The following is a 21,379-nucleotide window of genomic DNA, read 5'->3' on the forward strand; positions in this document are numbered from 1 at the left end:
GTCAACACTGTTGTTACCGAGAAAACCATTAACTACTGCTTTGAGACTCTCCCAGGCTTATTTTTCTGCGAAAAATAGGTTTCGTAAGCTGCGCAAAGCTTCAAATTTGTTGCCAAAACGATTTTTTAAAAGTAAACACTCACTACAAGTACCCTTCACAAATAATATGCGATTTGCTATCGGGGTGATCAAAGTGCTACCATCTGTTGCTCATAAAATCAATTTAAATCTTCAAACCTTACTTATCGACGTAAATCAGACAAAAGCAAACTTTAAAAGCTCAAAATGGAATTTTTAGTGTTATTTTATGTTTAGAATCAGAATCAAGCATTAGAACAGAAACCCAAGAAAAAGTTGTTGACTTGTGTTATGAATGACTGATTTTGACGATGGCTGAGTCCGCGCTTTTTTATGAAACAATAAGACTTACAAAATACGTAATGATTTTACTATATCTTGCAAGTTCCGTAGAACTCCTATATTTTTACAACACTTTTGTTACACCCTGTCGCGTTATAAAGTACACAGTCCTGGGAGCTAGGAACATGGTGTAGTTTATCTGTCGCTCCCAGCGCGAGCGTGTCACCAAATTGCTGAAATGGCTTCGCCGGGACATCAAATTGTTAAAATGGTATCAGCTTGACAGAATATTACCGGAGTAAAAATCTGGTTTATGAAAAATCACAGGAATTGCATACTGTAGAATCGATGCTTTTATTTTTCTATCATTTAGTTATATTGAGCTCGTCTTCAAGTGGATAAAAATAATTAGTTATTTATTTTCTTATCTTCTTCAAACCCTTATCCACACTCTAATGGTGCATAGGGCACTGCATCATATAAACGCAGTGTTATCTTGATCGTTAACACATGAAGAAAAGCTGATCACCCCTTCGCTTCAGGTACTATTGAATAACTAACTAACTAACTAACCAACCATCACGCCGCTTCTCCGCAGGGTTAGGCAGAGAGAATTGAACGCCACACCACTCTGTCCTTGCAAACATTCTTTGCCTCTTCTACATTCATGCATCTCCTCATACATACCCGACGATTATTACGACTCCTGACCCGGCCGCTTTCAAGTATTTGACATACCTGATTGTGCCAAGTTTTCCTCGGTCGTCCTCTGCTTCTTTTTCCAACTACATTCGCCTCATAAATTTGTTTAACCATTCTTTCTTCACTCATACGCTCCACATGTCCAAACCATCTCAACACACCTTTCTTAATTTTATCGATAATGCTTATCTCAGCCTTACATTCTTTCCTCATGAAGATAAACCAGCCTATGACGGGCGTAAGCCCCGTAAATGCCCAGACTTCCATATTCTTCTTCATCTTTGATGAGATGTCAAAAAATAATATGAAAATAACTCCTGTAATTGGAGATAATCCAGATTTTGTGAACAAGTATTTGGACACACTCAAAATGTTGTAAATAAATTATCTGGTCAAATTATAAGCTTAATAATAAAAATGAAAATGGTATTTTCTGGCGTTTCTCATGTGTGTGATTATAATCCAGGATTCGGATCTCACATACTAATATAAGAGTTTCTGCTCAATAAAAAGCTTCTTTACATCTCACCAATAGATGTCTCTAGTGAAGTTCTAGCGATTCATGAACAAGGTTTCTAAATTGGTTCATGTATATAGAACTTCCAAGAATTTGAGTAGTGTGGTTGTCAATGATGGGTAGAATTGGTGAATGTTACACGTGTGTAAAGTGATCACTTAAACCAGCCTATGACGGTCGTAAGCCCCGTAAATGCCCGGACTTCCATATTCTTCTTCATCTTTGATGAGATGTCAAAAAATAATATGAAAATGACTCCTGTAATTGGAGATAATCCAGATTTTGTGAACAAGTGTTTGGACACACTCAAAATGTTGTGAATAAATAATATAGTGAGTAAATAAATCAAAACACTTTTATTATTTGGCCCCCCTGGGAATCGAACCCGGGACCTCCAGAACAGTAGCCGAGCGTGCTGACCGTTACACTACGAAGGCGGATTTTACTTTAACTAAAAGGCACATTTTTTATGCTTACCATATTTGTAGCATACCTAAAAACGTAATTATTATGTTTGTGTTTTGTTTCTCACAATCTACTTTTTACTAAGCGTACGGGTAATGTTAACGTATTTTTTCAGTTTTTCTTGTTAATTTAAAACTTCAATTTGATTTACGTACATACGTATACTTAATTCGGTAATACTCAGCTTTAAATTAGAGATCCGTAGAAGTAAGTTCACAATTTTTGATCATGATTCGATCGCCTACTTTAATCTATTAAAAAAATGTCTGTGTAGCACAGTACTTCGCGCATATGGCTACCATGCGGGTGATCCCGGGTTCGATTTTCAGGAGGGACAAAATAAATTAATTGAAATTGAGTAATTTTACACTCTAATCTTTATTTATGTTACTATGCGTTAATACAAGCTTTATAAGCTTGGACTTTCCTCTGTTTCGGGCTGTGCTTGCGGCGATGAACATCAATCGGCCGAACACATCCTGTGGCATTGTGTGCTATTGGATGACGCCAGAGATGAGATGCTGAATGGTCTGACAGGGGTCATGCGACCAGCGTGGAATGTGGATCTGATGGCCAACAGTACGAATTTTGCACTCTTCCGTCGGTTCGTCCGGACTTGGGTATCTCGTTGGGAACTCCTCAGATGCACGGACGCCTAGGTGAGATTGATTTGGTGGGACAGGCTGCTGTTCCTGTGGGATGCTGATACGGCCAGGTCTGTGCTTCCTTCCGAGCGGAACGCACACGTTCTTTTGTGTTTTGTCCTCCCCTTACGGGGGTGGTATTTGGATCCTCTGCCTTTGTTCACCCAGGAAGTCCTTCTTTATTAATGGTTTTTTTTTCTTCTCTTAATGTAAATAACGGTGTTTTTTTTTTTAAATATTAGTTACTAGTTTTCTATTACTTTAGTCTTTAAGTCATTGTTTGTGTTCGTCTTAAATTGTATTCTGTTTTTTTTTTTTTTTTGGAAACATTGTTATTTTTTTTTTTTTATTGTGTTCTTATTGTGTTCTTATTGTTTTTATTTTATTAAAAGTTAAAGAGGTAATGAGGGGATCCCGAGGGGTGGGGATGAAGTGTCGGCCTCTGTCCGTACATCCTCCTCCCCCCTCATTAATTGAATAGAGCAATATTTATTTCTTTAGAAATACTTTGAAGATTTTCCTCTATGTGCAGCTGACAGAGAGTCCCTCGGGACTCTATAACTGCTGCGGGTGGATGGTGGGCTCAGATTCCAAAAAAAAAAAATATTGATTTACTATGCGTTAATACGTATCTTGGACTAGTGATAAATTATAGGACTGATCACTTAGTTTTCGTGTGGAGATAAAACTTTGCTGATACGATGCAGTGCCTTATGCACCGTTGGGTGCAGATCCTTATCTTTAAAAGATTTATGTGTATTTATTATTTATTTTATACGTATAAATATTTATTTGACCATTTTTGTTTGACCATATTATAAATGTGTTGTGTTGTGTTGTGTGTATGTGTTGACCATATTATAAATCAAAAAATATTTGACGAGTTATTTCAAAGAACTTTGACAGAACGTAGTAAATTGTTTTCTACGTACTCTTGACACACGAAAACCTATTTTCATTGCTGTATCTAAAATTTGGACCTAATAAAATTGCGAGTTGCTCGATTACCGCAATTTATGGGTCACCTTGCAAGGCTACTTACAACATATAGATAGACTACTATTATAGGCTTAAAAACTAATGAAAGTTTACGATATCAATGTTTGACATCTGTTATATAGATATACTTAGCTTTGCATCGATAATCTCTACACCATTCCAGATAGTTTACACTGTTTCAACATAACATTTCCATATACTTAGCTTTGCATCGATAATCTCAACACCATTCCAGATAGTTTACACTGTTTCAACATAACGTTTCCATATACTTAGCTTTGCATCGATAATCTCTACACCATTCCAGATAGTTTACACTGTTTCAACATAACGTTTCCATATACTTAGCTTTGCATCGATAATCTCTACACCATTCCAGATAGTTTACACTGTTTCAACATAACGTTTCCATATACTTAGCTTTGCATCGATAATCTCTACACCATTCCAGATAGTTTACACTGTTTCAACATAACGTTTCCATATACTTAGCTTTGCATCGATAATCTCTACACCATTCCAGATAGTTTACACTGTTTCAACATAACTTTTCCATATACTTAGCTTTGCATCGATAATCTCTACACCATTCCAGATAGTTTACACTGTTTCAACATAACATTTCCATATACTTAGCTTTGCATCGATAATCTCTACACCATTCCAGATAGTTTACACTGTTTCAACATAAAATTTCCATATACTTAGCTTTGCATCGATAATCTCTACACCATTCCAGATAGTTTACACTGTTTCAACATAACATTTCCATATACTTAGCTTTGCATCAATAATCTCTACACCATTCCAGATAGTTTACACTGTTTCAACATAACGTTTCCATATACTTAGCTTTGCATCGATAATCTCTACACCATTCCAGATAGTTTACACTGTTTCAACATAACGTTTCCATATACTTAGCTTTGCATCGATAATCTCTACACCATTCCAGATAGTTTACACTGTTTCAACATAACATTTTTTAACATAAGATGCGTTAAATGACAATTGAAGAGCTCTGAGAACGTCAATTTTGAAATACCTAGTAGATACCTTTTTATGGAAACTTCTAACAAGACAGACTCGAGAACATTTTGTTTTCCAACAATGATTTCACAACTTTTATTTTTTCAAAATGGTTTAATTAAAACTTTATTCCGTCATTTCCACTTCTGTTCGCGCCCCTCACTCTCTTTGAGCCTTTCGAATACCACGGGTTGAAATTCACCCACGTAAAATAAAAACATAAAAAATAAAATAATTAAAATATTTTTATAGTAGAAACATAAGTCTCGATAAATTTTTAATCTTTAAAATAATTTTATAATTCTTATTTTAATTAAATAACTTAAACCTTAAGTTTGGAGAGTCCACATACATCTGAAGAAAACGACACATGATGTCTGTATTGATCTAAATATATGTCAATTACTTCCGCAATTTTTTATGATATTTTTTAATTGATTTTTCATTCGGTTGTTATTATTAAGTGATTTTTAACTTTTTTATACTTTGAGCGCATCCAAATCTCTGTTCACAAATGCTGGAGTGAACCCCTTTAAAAAAAATTATATTACAATTATTGTTGATTTATCAATATTGTTGTAAAAGAATATTGGCTAACGATTTTAGTTAGTCTTTGATCATAGGTAGAGTGGTGAATATTATAGTGATCCCTTAAACCAGTCGATGATATGTATGCCCTATAAATTACTTACCGACTTTTGCATCATAATTCAATAAAAATATCTATGTTGAGATATCGATACATTTTGATATTAAACTTTTACCAATTCGAAAACTGTTGAAAAGAGTTTTTTTTTAAATTTAATAATGTTTTTGATCAAATTGACTGAAGTCAATCCTAAAGATTATTATGAATGTAGATGTAAATAAATAACTTTGTTTTCCGACGTTTTGACCTCTATTCGCGTGCAGTTCTCACGCAGTTTCATTACTTTAAAACATACCATGTTGAACATACACCACTTTGAATATTCTTATAAACAAAAAAATATATCGTTGCAGATGGCGGCGAAGATGGGATGGGTAATGACAAGGACAAGATGTCGGGGTACGAGACCAACCTTTATCTTTACTCTGTAAGTACATTTCATGTATTAAAAAAACTACAGAATACGGGTACCTAATAATATCATAAATGTGTATGATGACAAATGTATTTATAGTTTATTAAAATTCCTTCAGCGTATCAGGCATCAAGCCTTTAGCTTTATTATTACTAAATAAAGGCATCCCTCAAAAAGGGATCTACTTATATTTTATATGATACGAAAAAATACAGCACGGAAAAATAGATGACTTGAGACATGCTGACATGAATGCAATATATTTACTTTTTTATACGATAACCGATCAGACGCTTGTGCGTATGCACAGACTCGTTTTCCAGGTTAAGCACGTTGCGCGTTGGTAGCATTAAATGCGTAAGATTGGTTCATATATATACATATATACATATATTTAAATATACAAATATATATATATATATATATATATATATATATATATATATATATATATATATATATATATATATATATATATATATATATATATATAAATATATATATATATATATATTTCAGGGGACATAAGCACATGAAACAGGAAAAATTTATAAAAATACTCGAGATAATAAAAAAGGGCATTTGATTTTTTCGTAGCGAAAGCGAGAAAAGCTAAATTAATAAAATACTTCTGCCGCCGAGCTATAAATCTACTGGCAAAGGGGTTTAGGGGCATTTACCATTTAATTTGTCGTCTCGTCTCGCAGGAGGAGATGGAGGACCGGCCGCGGATCTCCACTCTCCTCAGCTCCCTGGCCAACTACTCCAACACCATCCCCGCGGCGGGAGACCCCGACAAGCCCGCGGCGCCCGTGTCCCGCATGGGCACCCTCATCGGCGTCTTCCTCCCCTGCATCCAGAACATCTTCGGGGTCATCCTCTTCATCCGCCTCACGTGGGTCGTGGGCACCGCCGGCGCCGTGTTCGGCTTCCTCATCGTGCTGACGTGCTGTTGTTCCGTGAGTACCCTCGCCGCTCCCGCGAACTACGTCTTCCCTCGCTCGCCACTCACTGTCCCATCACTGTCCGCAGACCATGCTGACGGCCATCTCCATGTCCGCCATAGCCACCAACGGGGTGGTGCCGGCCGGGGGCAGCTACTTCATGATCTCGCGCTCGCTCGGCCCGGAGTTCGGAGGGGCGGTGGGCATGCTGTTCTACACGGGCACCACCCTCGCCGCCGCCATGTACATCGTGGGGGCCGTGGAGATCGTGCTGGTGAGACGATCTCGCATGCCGCTCGCATTCTCTTCTCGCTGCTCTGGATACCCCCGGTATTAACCCGGTATTATTGTTTCGCTCCCACAGACGTACATGGCCCCCTCGCTGTCCATCTTCGGCGACTTCACCAAGGACCCGTCCGCCATGTACAACAACTTCCGAGTGTACGGAACGGGCCTGCTGCTCGTCATGGGAACTATCGTGTTCGTGGGAGTCAAGTTTGTGAACAAGTTCGCGACGGTGGCCCTCGCTTGCGTCATCCTTTCCATCCTCGCCGTGTACACTGGAATCTTCTACAATATTAATGGAAATGACAAATTGCAGTAAGTATAATATGCGTAAATTAAACTTTATGTTGGTAACTCTGTGTGTCGCTTTATTGTAACGATGAATTTTCATTATTTTCCTTTTCACCCGTTCTCGTGAATACGCTCGTAAAATTGCTAAATTGTATTTGCTGATAATGACGACTGTGGTTTTTAGAATGTGCGTGTTGGGGAAGCGACTACTGAAGGATATTAACATTAACAACTGCACAAAAACCCCCGGAGGAGAACTATACGGGATGTTCTGTCCCAACAAGACGTGCGATCCTTACTTCCTCGCTAACAACATTTCCATCGTGCAAGGAATCAAGGTCAGCTATATATGTACAATTGTATATATTAATATATTCTTCAAATATTGTATAACTCTGGTCTTTTGTCTCAAATAACGATAATCCAAAATGACCTAGTATACTCGTATGTTCATATAAAAGTGCCGATGTCCATGGTATGTATACCCGGCAGTTGGTATAAACACTCGTCTAATCATAGTCAGATTGTATTTTATTCTTAAAAAAAACTGTAAGTAAAAGGTGAAATTATTGATTTAGAAGTAAAACTTTTTAAATAATAAGGAATAAGAGAGATTTAATGCGAGAGACAGAGAAAGAGAGAGTGAAACCATCTCAAAATAAATACAAAGTTTGTACAAAGAACATTCTATTAATTCAATATTTACATGTCATTTAATTGGTACTTAAATTGGTAAAACTGATAATAATGGTTTTTGACAGCTAAAATATAAGATATACCATATGTCTGTGATTCGATATTTTCGAGATAAAGAGAAAAAATTGCATCTTTTGTAGTTCCAGATTTTGTTATTCATTCGTTGGGTTTGTATAAACACAATGATAAACATTACTTACACAACGCGTGGTGCCTCAGTGTCCATATATAGCGTTCGTCTGACGTGTACATCTAAAATGCACGCATACGTGATACTATCTTATTCTATCGCTTTCTATCGTTGTGTTAACATCGTTCAATTTTGCTCTACTCCCGTGGCGTCAAAATGTATAGCTCTGTTTCTCATTTTCTCTACGTTATATCTTTCTTCTCTCTCGTGTAACGAAATTTGCCTAATAAACATGACGGGTTCATAAAGTTTCACTCTCGATTCTCGTCCAATTATCGATTATCGAATCGCCGCCTAAAAAGTTTCACTTCGAAATGTAAACGATTAGCTCTATAGCGTGATCTCACCACAGAATTTGCGTTTCAAATGAGAGCCTTTCCGTTGACTGATGTTAGGCCTTTTTCTTCCTACATTAGGGACTATCGAGTGGGGTATTCTTCGACAACTTAGCGGACTCATTCAGCGAGCTCGGTCAGCTGATCTCGTACGGGAAGGACCCTCAGGATACGGAGCAGATGGATCGCCCCTTGTACAACCAGGTTTCTGTGGACATCACCACTACTTTCACCATTCTGATCGGAATCTTCTTCCCTTCCGTTACGGGTACCGCATATTTTCGTATTTCTATATTTATCGGTTCAACGTACACGCCGTTCGTGATGGGTTTTTTAATTTATATTTATTATAATTTTGCAGGAATTATGGCCGGTTCCAACAGATCAGGCGACCTGGCGGATGCGCAGAAATCCATTCCGGTGGGAACCATCTGCGCCATTATTACGACGTCCACCGTGTACTTGTCTTGCGTGCTCCTCTTTGCCGGAACCGTGGACAACCTCCTGCTGAGGGACAAGTGAGTCGCCGATACGAGATCGTCCGATCCGTCCGTCCGTCTATCGGACTCGCACGCTCATATTACCGTTTGCGCAGGTTCGGGCAGTCCATAGGAGGCAGGCTGGTGGTGGCCAACATCGCGTGGCCCAACGAGTGGGTGATCCTCATAGGCTCCTTCCTGAGCACGCTGGGCGCGGGGCTGCAGTCGCTCACGGGAGCGCCGCGCCTGCTGCAGGCCATCGCGCGGGATGGCATCATCCCCTTCCTGGCGCCCTTCGCCACGTCCTCGTCCCGCGGGGAGCCCACGCGCGCGCTGCTGCTCACCATGGCCATCTGCCAGTGCGGCATCCTGCTCGGCAACGTGGACATCCTGGCCCCGCTGCTCTCCATGTTCTTCCTCATGTGCTACGGCTTCGTGAACTTGGCCTGCGCTCTGCAAACCTTACTCCGCACTCCCAACTGGCGGCCTCGCTTCAAGTATTACCACTGGTGAGAGCTTTCGCATATCAATACGACCACCTTCTTACAAGTTATACATTACAAATATGCAATACATGGGAACACGACAGGGAAATATATGCGCATACACTAGGAGTATTTACGTATTAAATTATCTTTTTTTTCATTTTCAATATTTTTACAAAAAAAAATATATAGCTGGTTCATGTCGGTCGGTTGGATGATTTAATTACGTTTGTCATCTCAGTGTAGATTTGATCGACACAAACATTTTCAGTTATCCTCTTGAAGGATGACTTACTCGAGGGAAGTTCTCCACCTTGATGGATAGAAAAGACAGAGAGGATAGCTCTAGATAGATTACCGTAGTTTTTACTTTAATAGTAATTCACTGGATTACATAATCCTGAAATCAACAGAGGAGAGTTGTCACAAGAAAAAATATTTTGTGACACGAGTAGAAAAAAGGTTACCAAGTACATAATAAATTTTTCCTGAATGTGTCCGCAGGTCTCTCTCGCTCGCTGGAATGGCGCTGTGTATCGCCATCATGTTCATGACGTCGTGGTTCTATGCTCTCCTCGCGATGGGAATGGCTGGCCTCATTTACAAATATATTGAATATAGAGGGTATGTAATGACTGTTCATCAAGTATTTTTGTATTGTATTTTAATAACAATAAAATACAACTTAGTAGAATAAAAAGTGTTTGATTAACCATTTAATACATAAATTAATTAAGTGTTTTATATTTTATCAACTTCATATTTTAATTTTCATCATTCTTTATGTAGGTTTGAGTGCAGGTTTGCAAAACTCTAACTTAGGTATCGGGTATTTTAAAAAATAGATATTTTGAACTCAATAAAAGTATCATAATAGTACTTTTTCTCTATCATGTAGAGCTTTTTTGTGTTCTTGTCTAAATTACCTCTTTGCTATGGCTTAGTGGTCGACAATTGTCTATTACTTTCTTAACAGTATTAGAATGCTGAAATACACCTAATATTATTTTGTGTATTACACATGACATCATAAAAATATTTTCAAAAATAATGTGTAGGTACCGATTTGGAATCCATATTATGAACAAGTTTTATCTTTGATCTGTATATATCGTCATGTAAATAGTAAACATAATTTTTTTAATATTTCAACATACCTATGTTAGTTTTTTATTATTTTTTATTGAGGTGTCTTTGAAGTTTTTCTGAAACAATTTATACAGTTTTCAATGAAGGGTGAATGATATTTGCTACAGAGTATGTGTAAAGAATTTTCTTAAATCAGTTAATGACAAGTTGTAAGTCCTGCAAATCCCCAGACTCCCAAATTTCCATCTCTATATTTTTTTATGGAGATGGAAATTCTCATTTAATTGTGTAAATCTTTATCATAAAGATTTACACAAATAAATGAACTCCTAACTGGAACAAAAACATTTAAAAAAAAATAACATACTAAAAATGATTGCGAATTATTCACAACATAACATCAAAGGATTTCCTTTATTCATTTACCTCTTTAGGTATATCTCAGTATGTCGGCACATTAGCGCTACTGCAGAGGTTAATTGAAATATTTAATGTAGTTTAAGTATGGTATTTGAGTGAAATAAGATATTTTGAAATAGAGCGGAAAAGGAGTGGGGAGATGGCATCCGCGGTCTGGCTCTCTCGGCCGCGCGCTACTCGCTGCTGCGGCTGGAGGAAGGTCCTCCGCACACCAAGAACTGGCGCCCGCAGATCCTCATCCTCGCCAAGCCCACCCCCGACCTGGCTCCCAAGTACCGCAAACTGTTTGCCTTCGCTTCGCAGCTGAAAGCGGGTGAGTCCCGACTCTCCAGTGCAGAGTGCTCTTAACCCCTTCCCAATCCACCCAACCCGACAAACCGAATAAGAACCAATTCTTTATATTGAATAATAAGGGAAAAAAATTTAGGATGATATATATGTCTTTGGTTTTGATGTTTTGTATTATGGATTGAGAAAAGTCACCATGGCATTTGTTTCGAACTGATTTTTATCTGAATAAGGTTGACAATACGCCATCCGCCCCCACAGTTAAGTGGTTAGCACATTTGGCTACAACGCTGGGGATCTTGGGTTTGATTCCCAAGGGAGTCAAAATTAATATTGATATAAATTAATACAACTGGTGTTTTACTCTAATATACGTCTGAAGCGCAGGACTAGCCTTCAAATAATTATGAAACGGTCAAGGTAACGCTGCTTCCATATGATGCAATGTACCATTGTGTGCAGATAAGATTTAGAAGAAGTTTATATGTATACATAGGTAGAAATTGTGTCTAACAAAAATGCATTTGTAAATATGAATGCCGAGTTTGTTTGATGTAAATAATGTTAGAGAAGACCTCTTCTAACAATAAAATGTTAATTGTTCCTCAGGTAAGGGTTTAACCATCTGCGTTTCGGTGATTGGGGGAGATTACACACGTTCTGCCGGGGAAGCTCTGGCCGCCAAGCAGCACCTTCGCAAGACCATGGACCAGGAGAAGGTCAAGGGCTTCTCTGATGTTCTAGTGGCGAGAGATGTTACAGACGGACTCAGTCATCTGTTCGTACTCGATCATTTACATTTTTTTAGTTTTAAAGTTGTTTTAACTGTAAATAAATTGCATGGGCTTGACGAGTGATTTGATAACAGGATAAGCTCTGGTTCGTGCAGTTTATTTACTCATGTTCAATCTACTTTTTCAATATTTATCCACTCTTTCGCTCGTATAAAAAGTTTGATAAAAAATAAGTCATTTTAATGTGCATATAGGTAATAAATTCTGTGTTCAAACAAATAGTATTGAAATTTGGGTATAAATATAAAATTAAATATTTCGGTGAGATGTTTAATCTCGTTTTGTGGTAAAAAGGTTTTTGATATTATCAGAATAATATAAAGATGTAACCTCAAAAAATGGGACTGCCCCTGGTGCTGACGGTATCCACCCGGAATTCTTGAAATGCAGCGCGTTACCGGCATTATTGGCCCTTTACACCAGTTAATGACCAGTGTGTGGGAAGAAGAGCGATGCCCAAGAGACTGGGTAAATGTGAAGATTACTGTGTTACATAAGAACGGTGATCCATTTAATTCTGACAATACCTGCAGCATTACGCTACTCAGCGTACCTGGGAAGGTATTGCCCACAAAATATTACAGTGAATTCAAACCCCCATTATGCAACTGCTCAGAGAAAACCAGGCGGGGTTTCTGCCTGGTAGGTTGTGTGCAGATCAAATCCATAATATTCGCCACATTCTACAGCAGAGCCAAGAATTAATAGTTTTCTGGCGATGTATTTAGTGGACTATGTGAGAAGGTGTTTGATAGTCCACACAGGCCTACACTCTGGAAAGTACTGGAAGCTTATGGGGTACGCACGAGGGGTGCCGTATGAGAGAAGACGATGTTGTCACAGATTTTTTTGGGATCTCCACCAGAGTCAGACAAGACTGCGTCCTTGCGCTGTTCCTCTTTTTCATCCTCGTGGATTTTATTCTTCAATTCTGACCAGGGTACCATCTGAAAAGTAACCCTAGAGTACGCAGATGATGCTGTTGTAATTGATGACTCCGTCGAGGGTTTTCAAAAGACTGTCGATATGATTTTCATTGTGGTGCCAACACCGTGGGTCACATGGATTTTTGAAATTGAATTTGGGGTCACCTTTTGTTTTTTGTTTGTTTTGTGTCGGGGTCACCACTTTATACTTACATCACCACGCTAGTTTTTGGGGCCACGTATTGGTGGTGGGTTTGGTGATGTAGTGAGGTTGGTGCACAGAGAAAAATGAAAGAATGTACTTTCAGTTGTCTCCTTTATTGATAGAAATATAAACTTAACTAAATACACGAATAAAAGAACGGCAATTAATTTATGAAATGTTGAGATAAAGAAGTGAAGTTAAAAATATTGTATATGTGACAATTAAAATTAAATCTAGAATAAGCGTACGTTACCGCTGACAGTCCAAACGATTCACTCCGATTTTTGTGTCCGAAGTTCGGACGTCGGATTTGTTCGGCTCGGTGTGTTCGGACTTTTTCGTATTTGTTCGGCTCATCACGTGACTCCACGGTGTTGGTGCCACGTCATCTTCACCTTACCTATTCAGGTATTTTACGCACATGGGGTATATAATAAATGTTGCAAAACCTATGTGTTGTGCAACAGCTCATGCCTAGACGCCCAGCAACCCTTGACGCTGAGTAACCAGCTCATCAAATGGGTCGGGAGTTTCAAGTACTTGGGAGTGGAACTGGGAGTGCGTTTAGGACTCGCAGGGTCCGCATTTAACAGTATGAAGGCTGTCTGGAGATCGGATTCATACTCGGTGAAGTTTAAATGCCGCTTATTCAATGCCTGCATTGCTCCTATCCTCTTGTACGCCTGTGAAACATGGCACCTTAAAGGCCCTGATCATCCATGTTTGAGAATAATTGTCTGCGAAGAATTTTAGGAGTGTGGTGGTTCGACTTTGTGAGGAATAAAAAGACAAGGCATAGGACGCAGCAAATATTTGTAACAAATCAAAAGAAAAGGCGATTCAGTCGGCTTGGCCATGTACTTCGCATGCCTCCCGAGAGCCTTAATCAAACTTGCATCTTTTACAAGGCATCGGGCTCGCGCTGTCCAGGACGACCACTGCTGACAATTCGCCGGCAGTTCTCGTCTGAACTTCGGGACGCAGACCTGACTTGGGAAGATGCAAGGGAAAAGCCCGGAGATAGTTTGTGGACTCCATATGCTCCACATAGTGAGCGGATATGGTAAAAGAGTGGAAGAACCTCAAATGAAAAAATGCATCGAGCTTATTTCTGTATTTATGTTAAGTAAAAACATATAGTGAAAAAGCTGTCTCAAAAATCTCCATACCTGTAAAAGGCAACATAAACTTAAGGCGCATTGTCAGAAAGCTGGACATTCACCGCTTAATATCTAACCAAAAATTAATAAGTTAGTATGTATCTATCTGTATGTCTGTTATTCATTTACTTTTTTTATCTGCCGAGCGCATATTTAGCGCTTTGGGGTGCATATCATATATCCTGGGTTGGGAATTGCTAGCTTAGAAATTCCATGATGAAATAACGAGTTCTTCTTATTGAATAGTCCCACATGAAGAAAAGATATAATAAATATTGTAACCCACAGGGTTCAAACGACAGGACTGGGCGGCATGAAGCCCAACACCGTGATCCTGGGATGGCCGTATGGCTGGAGACAATCCGAGGATGATAAGACTTGGCACGTGTTCCTGCAGACAGTGCGACATGTTACCTCCGCTCGCATGGCCCTTCTAGTTCCCAAGGGGATCAATTTCTTCCCTGATTCTACTGAAAAAGTAAGGCATACATAAAAGTACACTTTTATTAAGTATGTACCCGAGTAATATTTTTTAATACATCTTTTTTCAATAGGTTGTGCTAGTAATAAATATAAATTGTTGTAAATTAAATACTTTTTATATTTTTACTCAATAATTACTTATTTATCAAATAAATATTCAACAGAGTTTGTCTGGATTTCAGGTCGTAGGAAATATTGACGTTTGGTGGATCGTTCATGATGGAGGACTTCTCATGTTGCTACCATTCCTACTGAAGCAGCACAGGACTTGGAAAAATTGTAAAATGAGGATTTTTACCGTAGCACAATTAGAAGACAATTCTATCCAAATGAAAAAAGACTTGAAAATGTTTTTGTACCATCTCCGCATAGAGGCGGAAGTTGAAGTTGTAGAAATGGTAAGTATATTTTTATTGCAACTTCTTTGACCGCACTCAAATGGTAATAAGGCAGTGCTTCGGAATGATCGATATGATATATATCACATATCGCTCACTCCTTTCAAGAACGTCATAAATCAAAAATTGATAATTTTCAGTTGTGCATGTTTTAGGAATGCCCAAAAAATGTACTATATCCCAGCAAAAGAGGCATTTTTTAACTCAATATTTACCCGCTACAGGGCAAAAAGTATTGTTTTTGCATTTTGAAGAAAAGATATTGTTTAATATTTTTTTTAAATAAACTAAATATTTTTCAAATGGAGAAAAAACCTTCAAGTTTTACCTGAAAAAATCTGTCACACAGTAAAAAGTTCATTAAGTGGCTTCATAATTATTTTCAATACATTGTGTTATATTTTTAAACTTTAAAAATGTTCTCCTGAAAAATCAAGTTTTTTGATTTATGACGTTCTTGAAAGGAGTGAGCGATATATGTCGCCATATATGGCGCAAGTGAAGGAGTTTCGGGTGAAGAACATTACTGCTATAAGATAGAGGAATCAGAGGTAGGAAAAGGAAAACAGGAACAATGGCAAGCCCACTCAGGGTTGCATACTTGCACTAACTTGTGTTTGTTGGACGATGTCCAGTCTCTCGAGAAATGCATAGTAAACAAATTAAATCTAAACTCATTTTTAAAAAGGTAATGAAAGTTGTGAACTTACTACATATAATAATCCGGTTTCAGGTTGATAGCGACATATCTGCATACACTTACGAAAGGACATTGATGATGGAGCAACGAAATCAGATGCTTCGAGAGCTACGACTTAACAAGAAGGAGAGCCTCGGAGTGGTCAGTATAATCACGTATTTACTCGACTGATTATAATTGCCTTACCATCACACTCTGTCGGGTCGATCTTCTATCTCATAAATATATCAAAGTAACGACACAACAGTAACAGAGCAACGAAATCAGATGCTTCGAGAGCTACGACTTAACAAGAAGGAGAGCCTCGGAGTGGTCAGTATAATTACGTATTTACTCGACTGATTATAATTGCCTTACCATCACACTCTGTCGGGTCGATCTTCTATCTCATAAATATATCAAAGTAACGACGCAACAGTAACAGAGCAACGAAATCAGATGCTTCGAGAGCTACGACTTAACAAGAAGGAGAGCCTCGGAGTGGTCAGTATAATTACGTATTTACTCGACTGATTATAATTGCCTTACCATCACACTCTGTCGGGTCGATCTTCTATCTCATAAATATATCAAAGTAACGACGCAACAGTAACAGAGCAACGAAATCAGATGCTTCGAGAGCTACGACTTAACAAGAAGGAGAGCCTCGGAGTGGTCAGTATAATCACGTATTTACTCGACTGATTATAATTGCCTTACCATCACACTCTGTCGGGTCGATCTTCTATCTCATAAATATATCAAAGTAACGACACAACAGTAACAGAGCAACGAAATCAGATGCTTCGAGAGCTACGACTTAACAAGAAGGAGAGCCTCGGAGTGGTCAGTATAATTACGTATTTACTCGACTGATTATAATTGCCTTACCATCACACTCTGTCGGGTCGATCTTCTATCTCATAAATATATCAAAGTAGGAATCTCGCAGAACTTGAAGCCAAGTGTGATGAAAATACGGAAAGACCTCATTTAGCACTTCCTCTATTAATGCTGATTCGATATAACGCGCTCTGCTCAAAGCCTATAAAAAGCTTGAAATGTACACTGGTTCAAATGAACGCGGCAATTCATCAATATGTCGTATGAATATTCTCAAATGACACTTTGGCATGATTTGAATGCCGGAAACAACTCAAGGAACAAGGAGTGCGAGGTATGAGGAATGATACCGAAATCGTTGATCACAGTGTAGTGAATGAACTAGAGTTTATAATATAGTTGTGTAAGACGAAGCATTTTGATGTGATCCTCAGCCATTGACATTCGCTTGGCAAAATAAAAATAATGCAAAGACAAATGATACTTTACTAATTCGTTACAAAGTAAAGAAATTTAAGTTTTTCTGAAGAGAAAAGCCCGTTACCTAAAAAAAAATATACTTTACGTTTTTGTATGCGTCTATTTGTAAGTTGGATGATTTATTTTGAATTAAATAGCTTATATAATGAATTAAGTAAAGTTAAAAGCTGTTTCATTCGGCGCTTTATTGTCTAGGAATGTATCCTAAGCGCAAAATGAGATCTTATTAAAATAATTATTCGTGTATTACCTTTTCCAGCTAAAATTTTCATTGCTAGCAGACAGCTAACAATGCTTAGACTTAGTAATAAAGTGAATATTTTGAAAAATAATAAAGTACTTCTTTACTCCATAAAACTAATCATCTTATAAGTTAGCAACAAGCATTACATATGTATTTGTAAGTTATTTTATATATGTATAATGCTACTGCTGTTTGGTACTTGAAAAGAATTTGAATCGCTAATAAGTTAATAAATTCTTGTGAATAATAATAGAATATGTCCCCATAGAATGAGTATTCTGCCAAGGTGGAGTAAAGTACATATCTAAAGTACTAAAGCGAGTAATTTCATTGATTGCCCTTCCTTCTGGCGAGATGGATGTTGGAAGTAATATTGTTTTCTTTTTGTGTTATGGCGGCGACTCGGCAGGTCAACTCTCTGGTGGATTTCAATGAACCCAACGGTGAAGAGAAGTTACCACTGGTAAAATAAATATACTGACAGTGTCCACCTAATCACCTTCACAACCATTATTGTTTTCAGTAACCCGCTGTGTCTACCCACCCAGTATTTTACTTTCTGCATACCCAACTACCTAGTGATCATGTACATGCATACTTTACATATTGTTTCCTTTTCAGTTTATTCATAAATTTATACAAATTAGCTTATTATTTTAAGTTAAATCATTCAAATGTTAGTAAAACAAGTTATTTCTGGTCATTCAAAATCCAACCCGATCACCGCCTTAGATCTAAATAATAATATTGCAGATTAATGTAATAAGTCCAACTTTAAGAGTAGATAAATTAACTACATATTTATATCAATGTATGTTTTTTAAACAAATGATGAAAATGACTTGTTTTATGGACAGATCATTATCCTGTAGTATTTAATTAATGTCTACCTACATTTATGATTATTTTAATCAAAACACATACAATAATACAAAATAAAAGTTAATGCATCAGTTCATAGTACATATCACAGTCAACATTTAAAAATATGAATTACTTTATGCTGAAAACTAAACAGGATGCATGGATATTTAGATTTTATTTACTCGTATTTTATTTTCTTAAGCTAGATTTCATTAACCAATAATTACATATTCACATGATTTATGATATGGTTGAAAAATCTCTGAATTTAATTATAGGTCAAATCATTATATTTCTATGCATAATACTCTTAATTCTTTTTGTGACCCTTATCTGCACCCCATGATGCATACGTCACTGCATCATATTGACAGTGTTATCTTGATTATTAATTACCTGAAGGCAGGGTGATCGGTGATCGGTCCTGCGTTTTAGGTAAAGAGTGAAGGTACCAAAGAGTGAAGAATCACTTTCATTTATTTGAACTCTCCTGAGAATTCAACCGCGGTTGAAGTGGGGTCCATTGTGGTCCACCACTACACCAGTACGGTACGGGAGGCGGACAAAAATAATACCAATAGTTAAAAATACTAATAAGCGAAAACAGCTTAGTCAATTCATAAATAACATAGTTTACTTAAATAAGTAATCTGTAGTAAGTATATCTGAATAGTAAAATGATATATTTTATAATAAAAAAATATTTTTTTTATAAAATGGATTCACGTAAAATATTACACAATTTTCTCAACACATAAAGTCAATAAGTGCATTATTATAATTGATTAGTGTGTTAAGATTTCAGAGATAGATTGAGGTAAGAATGATAAATTTTGCCCTTCATGTTTTTGTAAAGCTCTGTTTTTGTAAATCATTTCATAGTTGAAGGGAAGTCTTATAAGGGAAATTCCCACTAAAGGCAAGGCAAGCCCCATCTGCTGATAATGTATAATGCCGATAAATATGTAGATAATAATATAAATCTCCGTGTAACTACCTCCGACTGCGCATAGGTTCAAGCCATTGTGGACCATCATCACAATGAAGTGAAGACAGCGACCAAAGTCCGCTTCGCAGAACCAGGGGGAGGCAAGGAGAAGGAAGGGAGCAGTCCGCCCTCCGGCTCCCCCGCCACCAACCCTACTTCGCCTTCTTTACCCAACGGAATGGGAGACAAGTCAGAAGAGGTAATATAAACTCTATTATATGTTACTAACCTTCTTCACTCCTGTACTTAAAGGGTGGCACAAAATTAATCAACCTATCGGAAGATGTTATCATTTTTGCAAATGGCGTCACACGTCAATCATATTTGGCATTTGTGAAATAGACAGCTGCAGCATACAAACAGATCGATAAAACGGGCACAAATATGTATCAATACTGGCGGCAGCCACTTGACGGATATCATCGTTTTCACTTTACAAAAAAATGTTAAGATCCAAATTGAGTTTTTCCATCACTCAAAATCTTTTTTTGAATCTGGATTCACAAATCGCTCACTTCTATCAAGATCGTCATAAATCAAAAATCGTCAATTTTCAGTTGTGCATGTTTTCGGAATGCCTAGAAAATGTACTATATCCCAGCAAAAGAGGCATATTTTTAACTTAATATTTACCCGCTACAGGGCAGAAAATGTTGTTTTTACATTTTGAAGAAAAGGTATAGTTTAATTTTTTTTTTAAATGTACTAAATATTTTTCAAATGCAGAAAAAACCTTCAGGTTTTACCTAAAAAGATCTGTTGTACAGTAAAAAGTTCAATAAGTGGCTTGATATTTATTTTTAAACCTTAAAAACGTTCTCCTGAAAAATCAAGTTTTTTTATTTACGACGTTCTTGAAAGTAGTGAGCTAAATGTCAAATATGATTGATGTACACGAAGCCATTTGCAAAAATTATAACATTTTCTGATAGGGTGATTAATTTTGTGCCAACCTGTATATCAAAATTACTTATGTTATCAAGGTGGCTCATATTCATAGAAATTTTTAATGTAATATTATTATTTGTATTTAATAATATAACAAAGCTTAAGACAAACAACGTGCTGTCAGTATTGAGTAATTCACAGATTGACTGCCAGTTTCGATAAATACCTTGTATTCAAATATTCTTCGGGTAGATACCTGATACCGGATAGATATCCGTCTCAGAAGAAAACAAAGTATTTGTTAAAACCAGTTGAAAAAAGTACAAAATAAAAGTGGTAAAAAACATGTTTTTTTCCATTATTTAATGTTATACAAATCAAACGAAAGTTAAGTTTAGAGTTTATTAATATTTTATATGAAAATCAATAATATTACATATAAGACAATGAAATATTGTAAATAACGTTTTCTTTTTGTGTAAATTTTGTACCAAAGCTAACATTTAATTCCTCTTTAGCCATGCTCATATATTCTTATCGTACATTTTTAATTACAGTATTTAAACACAATGTATAACATATACTTAATTATGACATTGTCCGTAATCATTGAATCGATTGTGTGCAATTTTTTTGCGAAACATAAACACAACCGTGGCTCCATAAATGATTTTAAATTCATTAAAAAAGGGTGGCGAGTTCCGCCGTAGCCTTTTGCACATAATCGATTCAATGTGGGACTCTTCTCCCGATGATGAATCGTCCCAGTGCGAGGGAGACAAGTGCCAAGACAGCGCCGGAGAGAAGGAGGGGGATGCGGCCGCCGCCGCGCCCGACTCGGCTCCCGAGAAGGCTTCCAGCATCACTCCGTGAGTAGCGCTTCTCTTACCTCGCTCCGTGCGGAGTGCCGCGCACAGTACATGCTCATGCGCTTCCTGTGTTGCAGAGACGAAGGCAATGTCAGGCGGATGCACACGGCTGTGAAGCTGAACGAAGTGATCGTGAACAAATCGCACGACGCGCAGCTCGTCATCCTGAACTTGCCCGGGCCGCCCAGGGATACCAAGATGGAGCGGGAATCCAACTGTGAGTGACGCGAGATGTGCGCACTGTCGTCCGATGGAATGAACCGACCGACTGATTGA

The 21,379-nt window shown here is 37.5% G+C and overlaps 1 protein-coding gene across 7 annotated transcripts in view; it reads left to right on the top strand.

Moving 5' to 3' along the window:
* Window positions 1-21,379, top strand: part of kcc (solute carrier family 12 member kcc) — a 303,698-nt gene that overhangs the window by 281,511 nt on the left and 808 nt on the right. For 5 of the 7 annotated variants that reach the window (XM_088259378.1, XM_088259377.1, XM_088259379.1 and 2 more), the window contains exons 3-20: window positions 5,719-5,792; window positions 6,488-6,739; window positions 6,813-6,998; window positions 7,089-7,324; window positions 7,485-7,638; window positions 8,603-8,789; window positions 8,883-9,039; window positions 9,117-9,509; window positions 9,990-10,109; window positions 11,114-11,307; window positions 11,892-12,060; window positions 14,656-14,845; window positions 15,033-15,248; window positions 15,982-16,089; window positions 17,904-17,957; window positions 19,372-19,545; window positions 20,925-21,103; window positions 21,181-21,320. In XM_088259378.1, the coding sequence (XP_088115504.1) occupies window positions 5,719-5,792; window positions 6,488-6,739; window positions 6,813-6,998; window positions 7,089-7,324; window positions 7,485-7,638; window positions 8,603-8,789; window positions 8,883-9,039; window positions 9,117-9,509; window positions 9,990-10,109; window positions 11,114-11,307; window positions 11,892-12,060; window positions 14,656-14,845; window positions 15,033-15,248; window positions 15,982-16,089; window positions 17,904-17,957; window positions 19,372-19,545; window positions 20,925-21,103; window positions 21,181-21,320 (3,183 nt within the window). The remainder of the gene's footprint in view (window positions 1-5,718; window positions 5,793-6,487; window positions 6,740-6,812; window positions 6,999-7,088; window positions 7,325-7,484; window positions 7,639-8,602; window positions 8,790-8,882; window positions 9,040-9,116; window positions 9,510-9,989; window positions 10,110-11,113; window positions 11,308-11,891; window positions 12,061-14,655; window positions 14,846-15,032; window positions 15,249-15,981; window positions 16,090-17,903; window positions 17,958-19,371; window positions 19,546-20,924; window positions 21,104-21,180; window positions 21,321-21,379) is intronic. The other 2 variants (XM_088259383.1, XM_088259382.1) reach the window with 1 other exon arrangement.

The sequence above is a fragment of the Brachycentrus maculatus genome, unplaced genomic scaffold (assembly GCF_059751285.1).
Source record: "Brachycentrus maculatus isolate JH-2025_06_01 unplaced genomic scaffold, ASM5975128v1 h1tg000117l, whole genome shotgun sequence".
NCBI classification, from domain to species: Eukaryota; Metazoa; Arthropoda; class Insecta; order Trichoptera; family Brachycentridae; genus Brachycentrus; species Brachycentrus maculatus.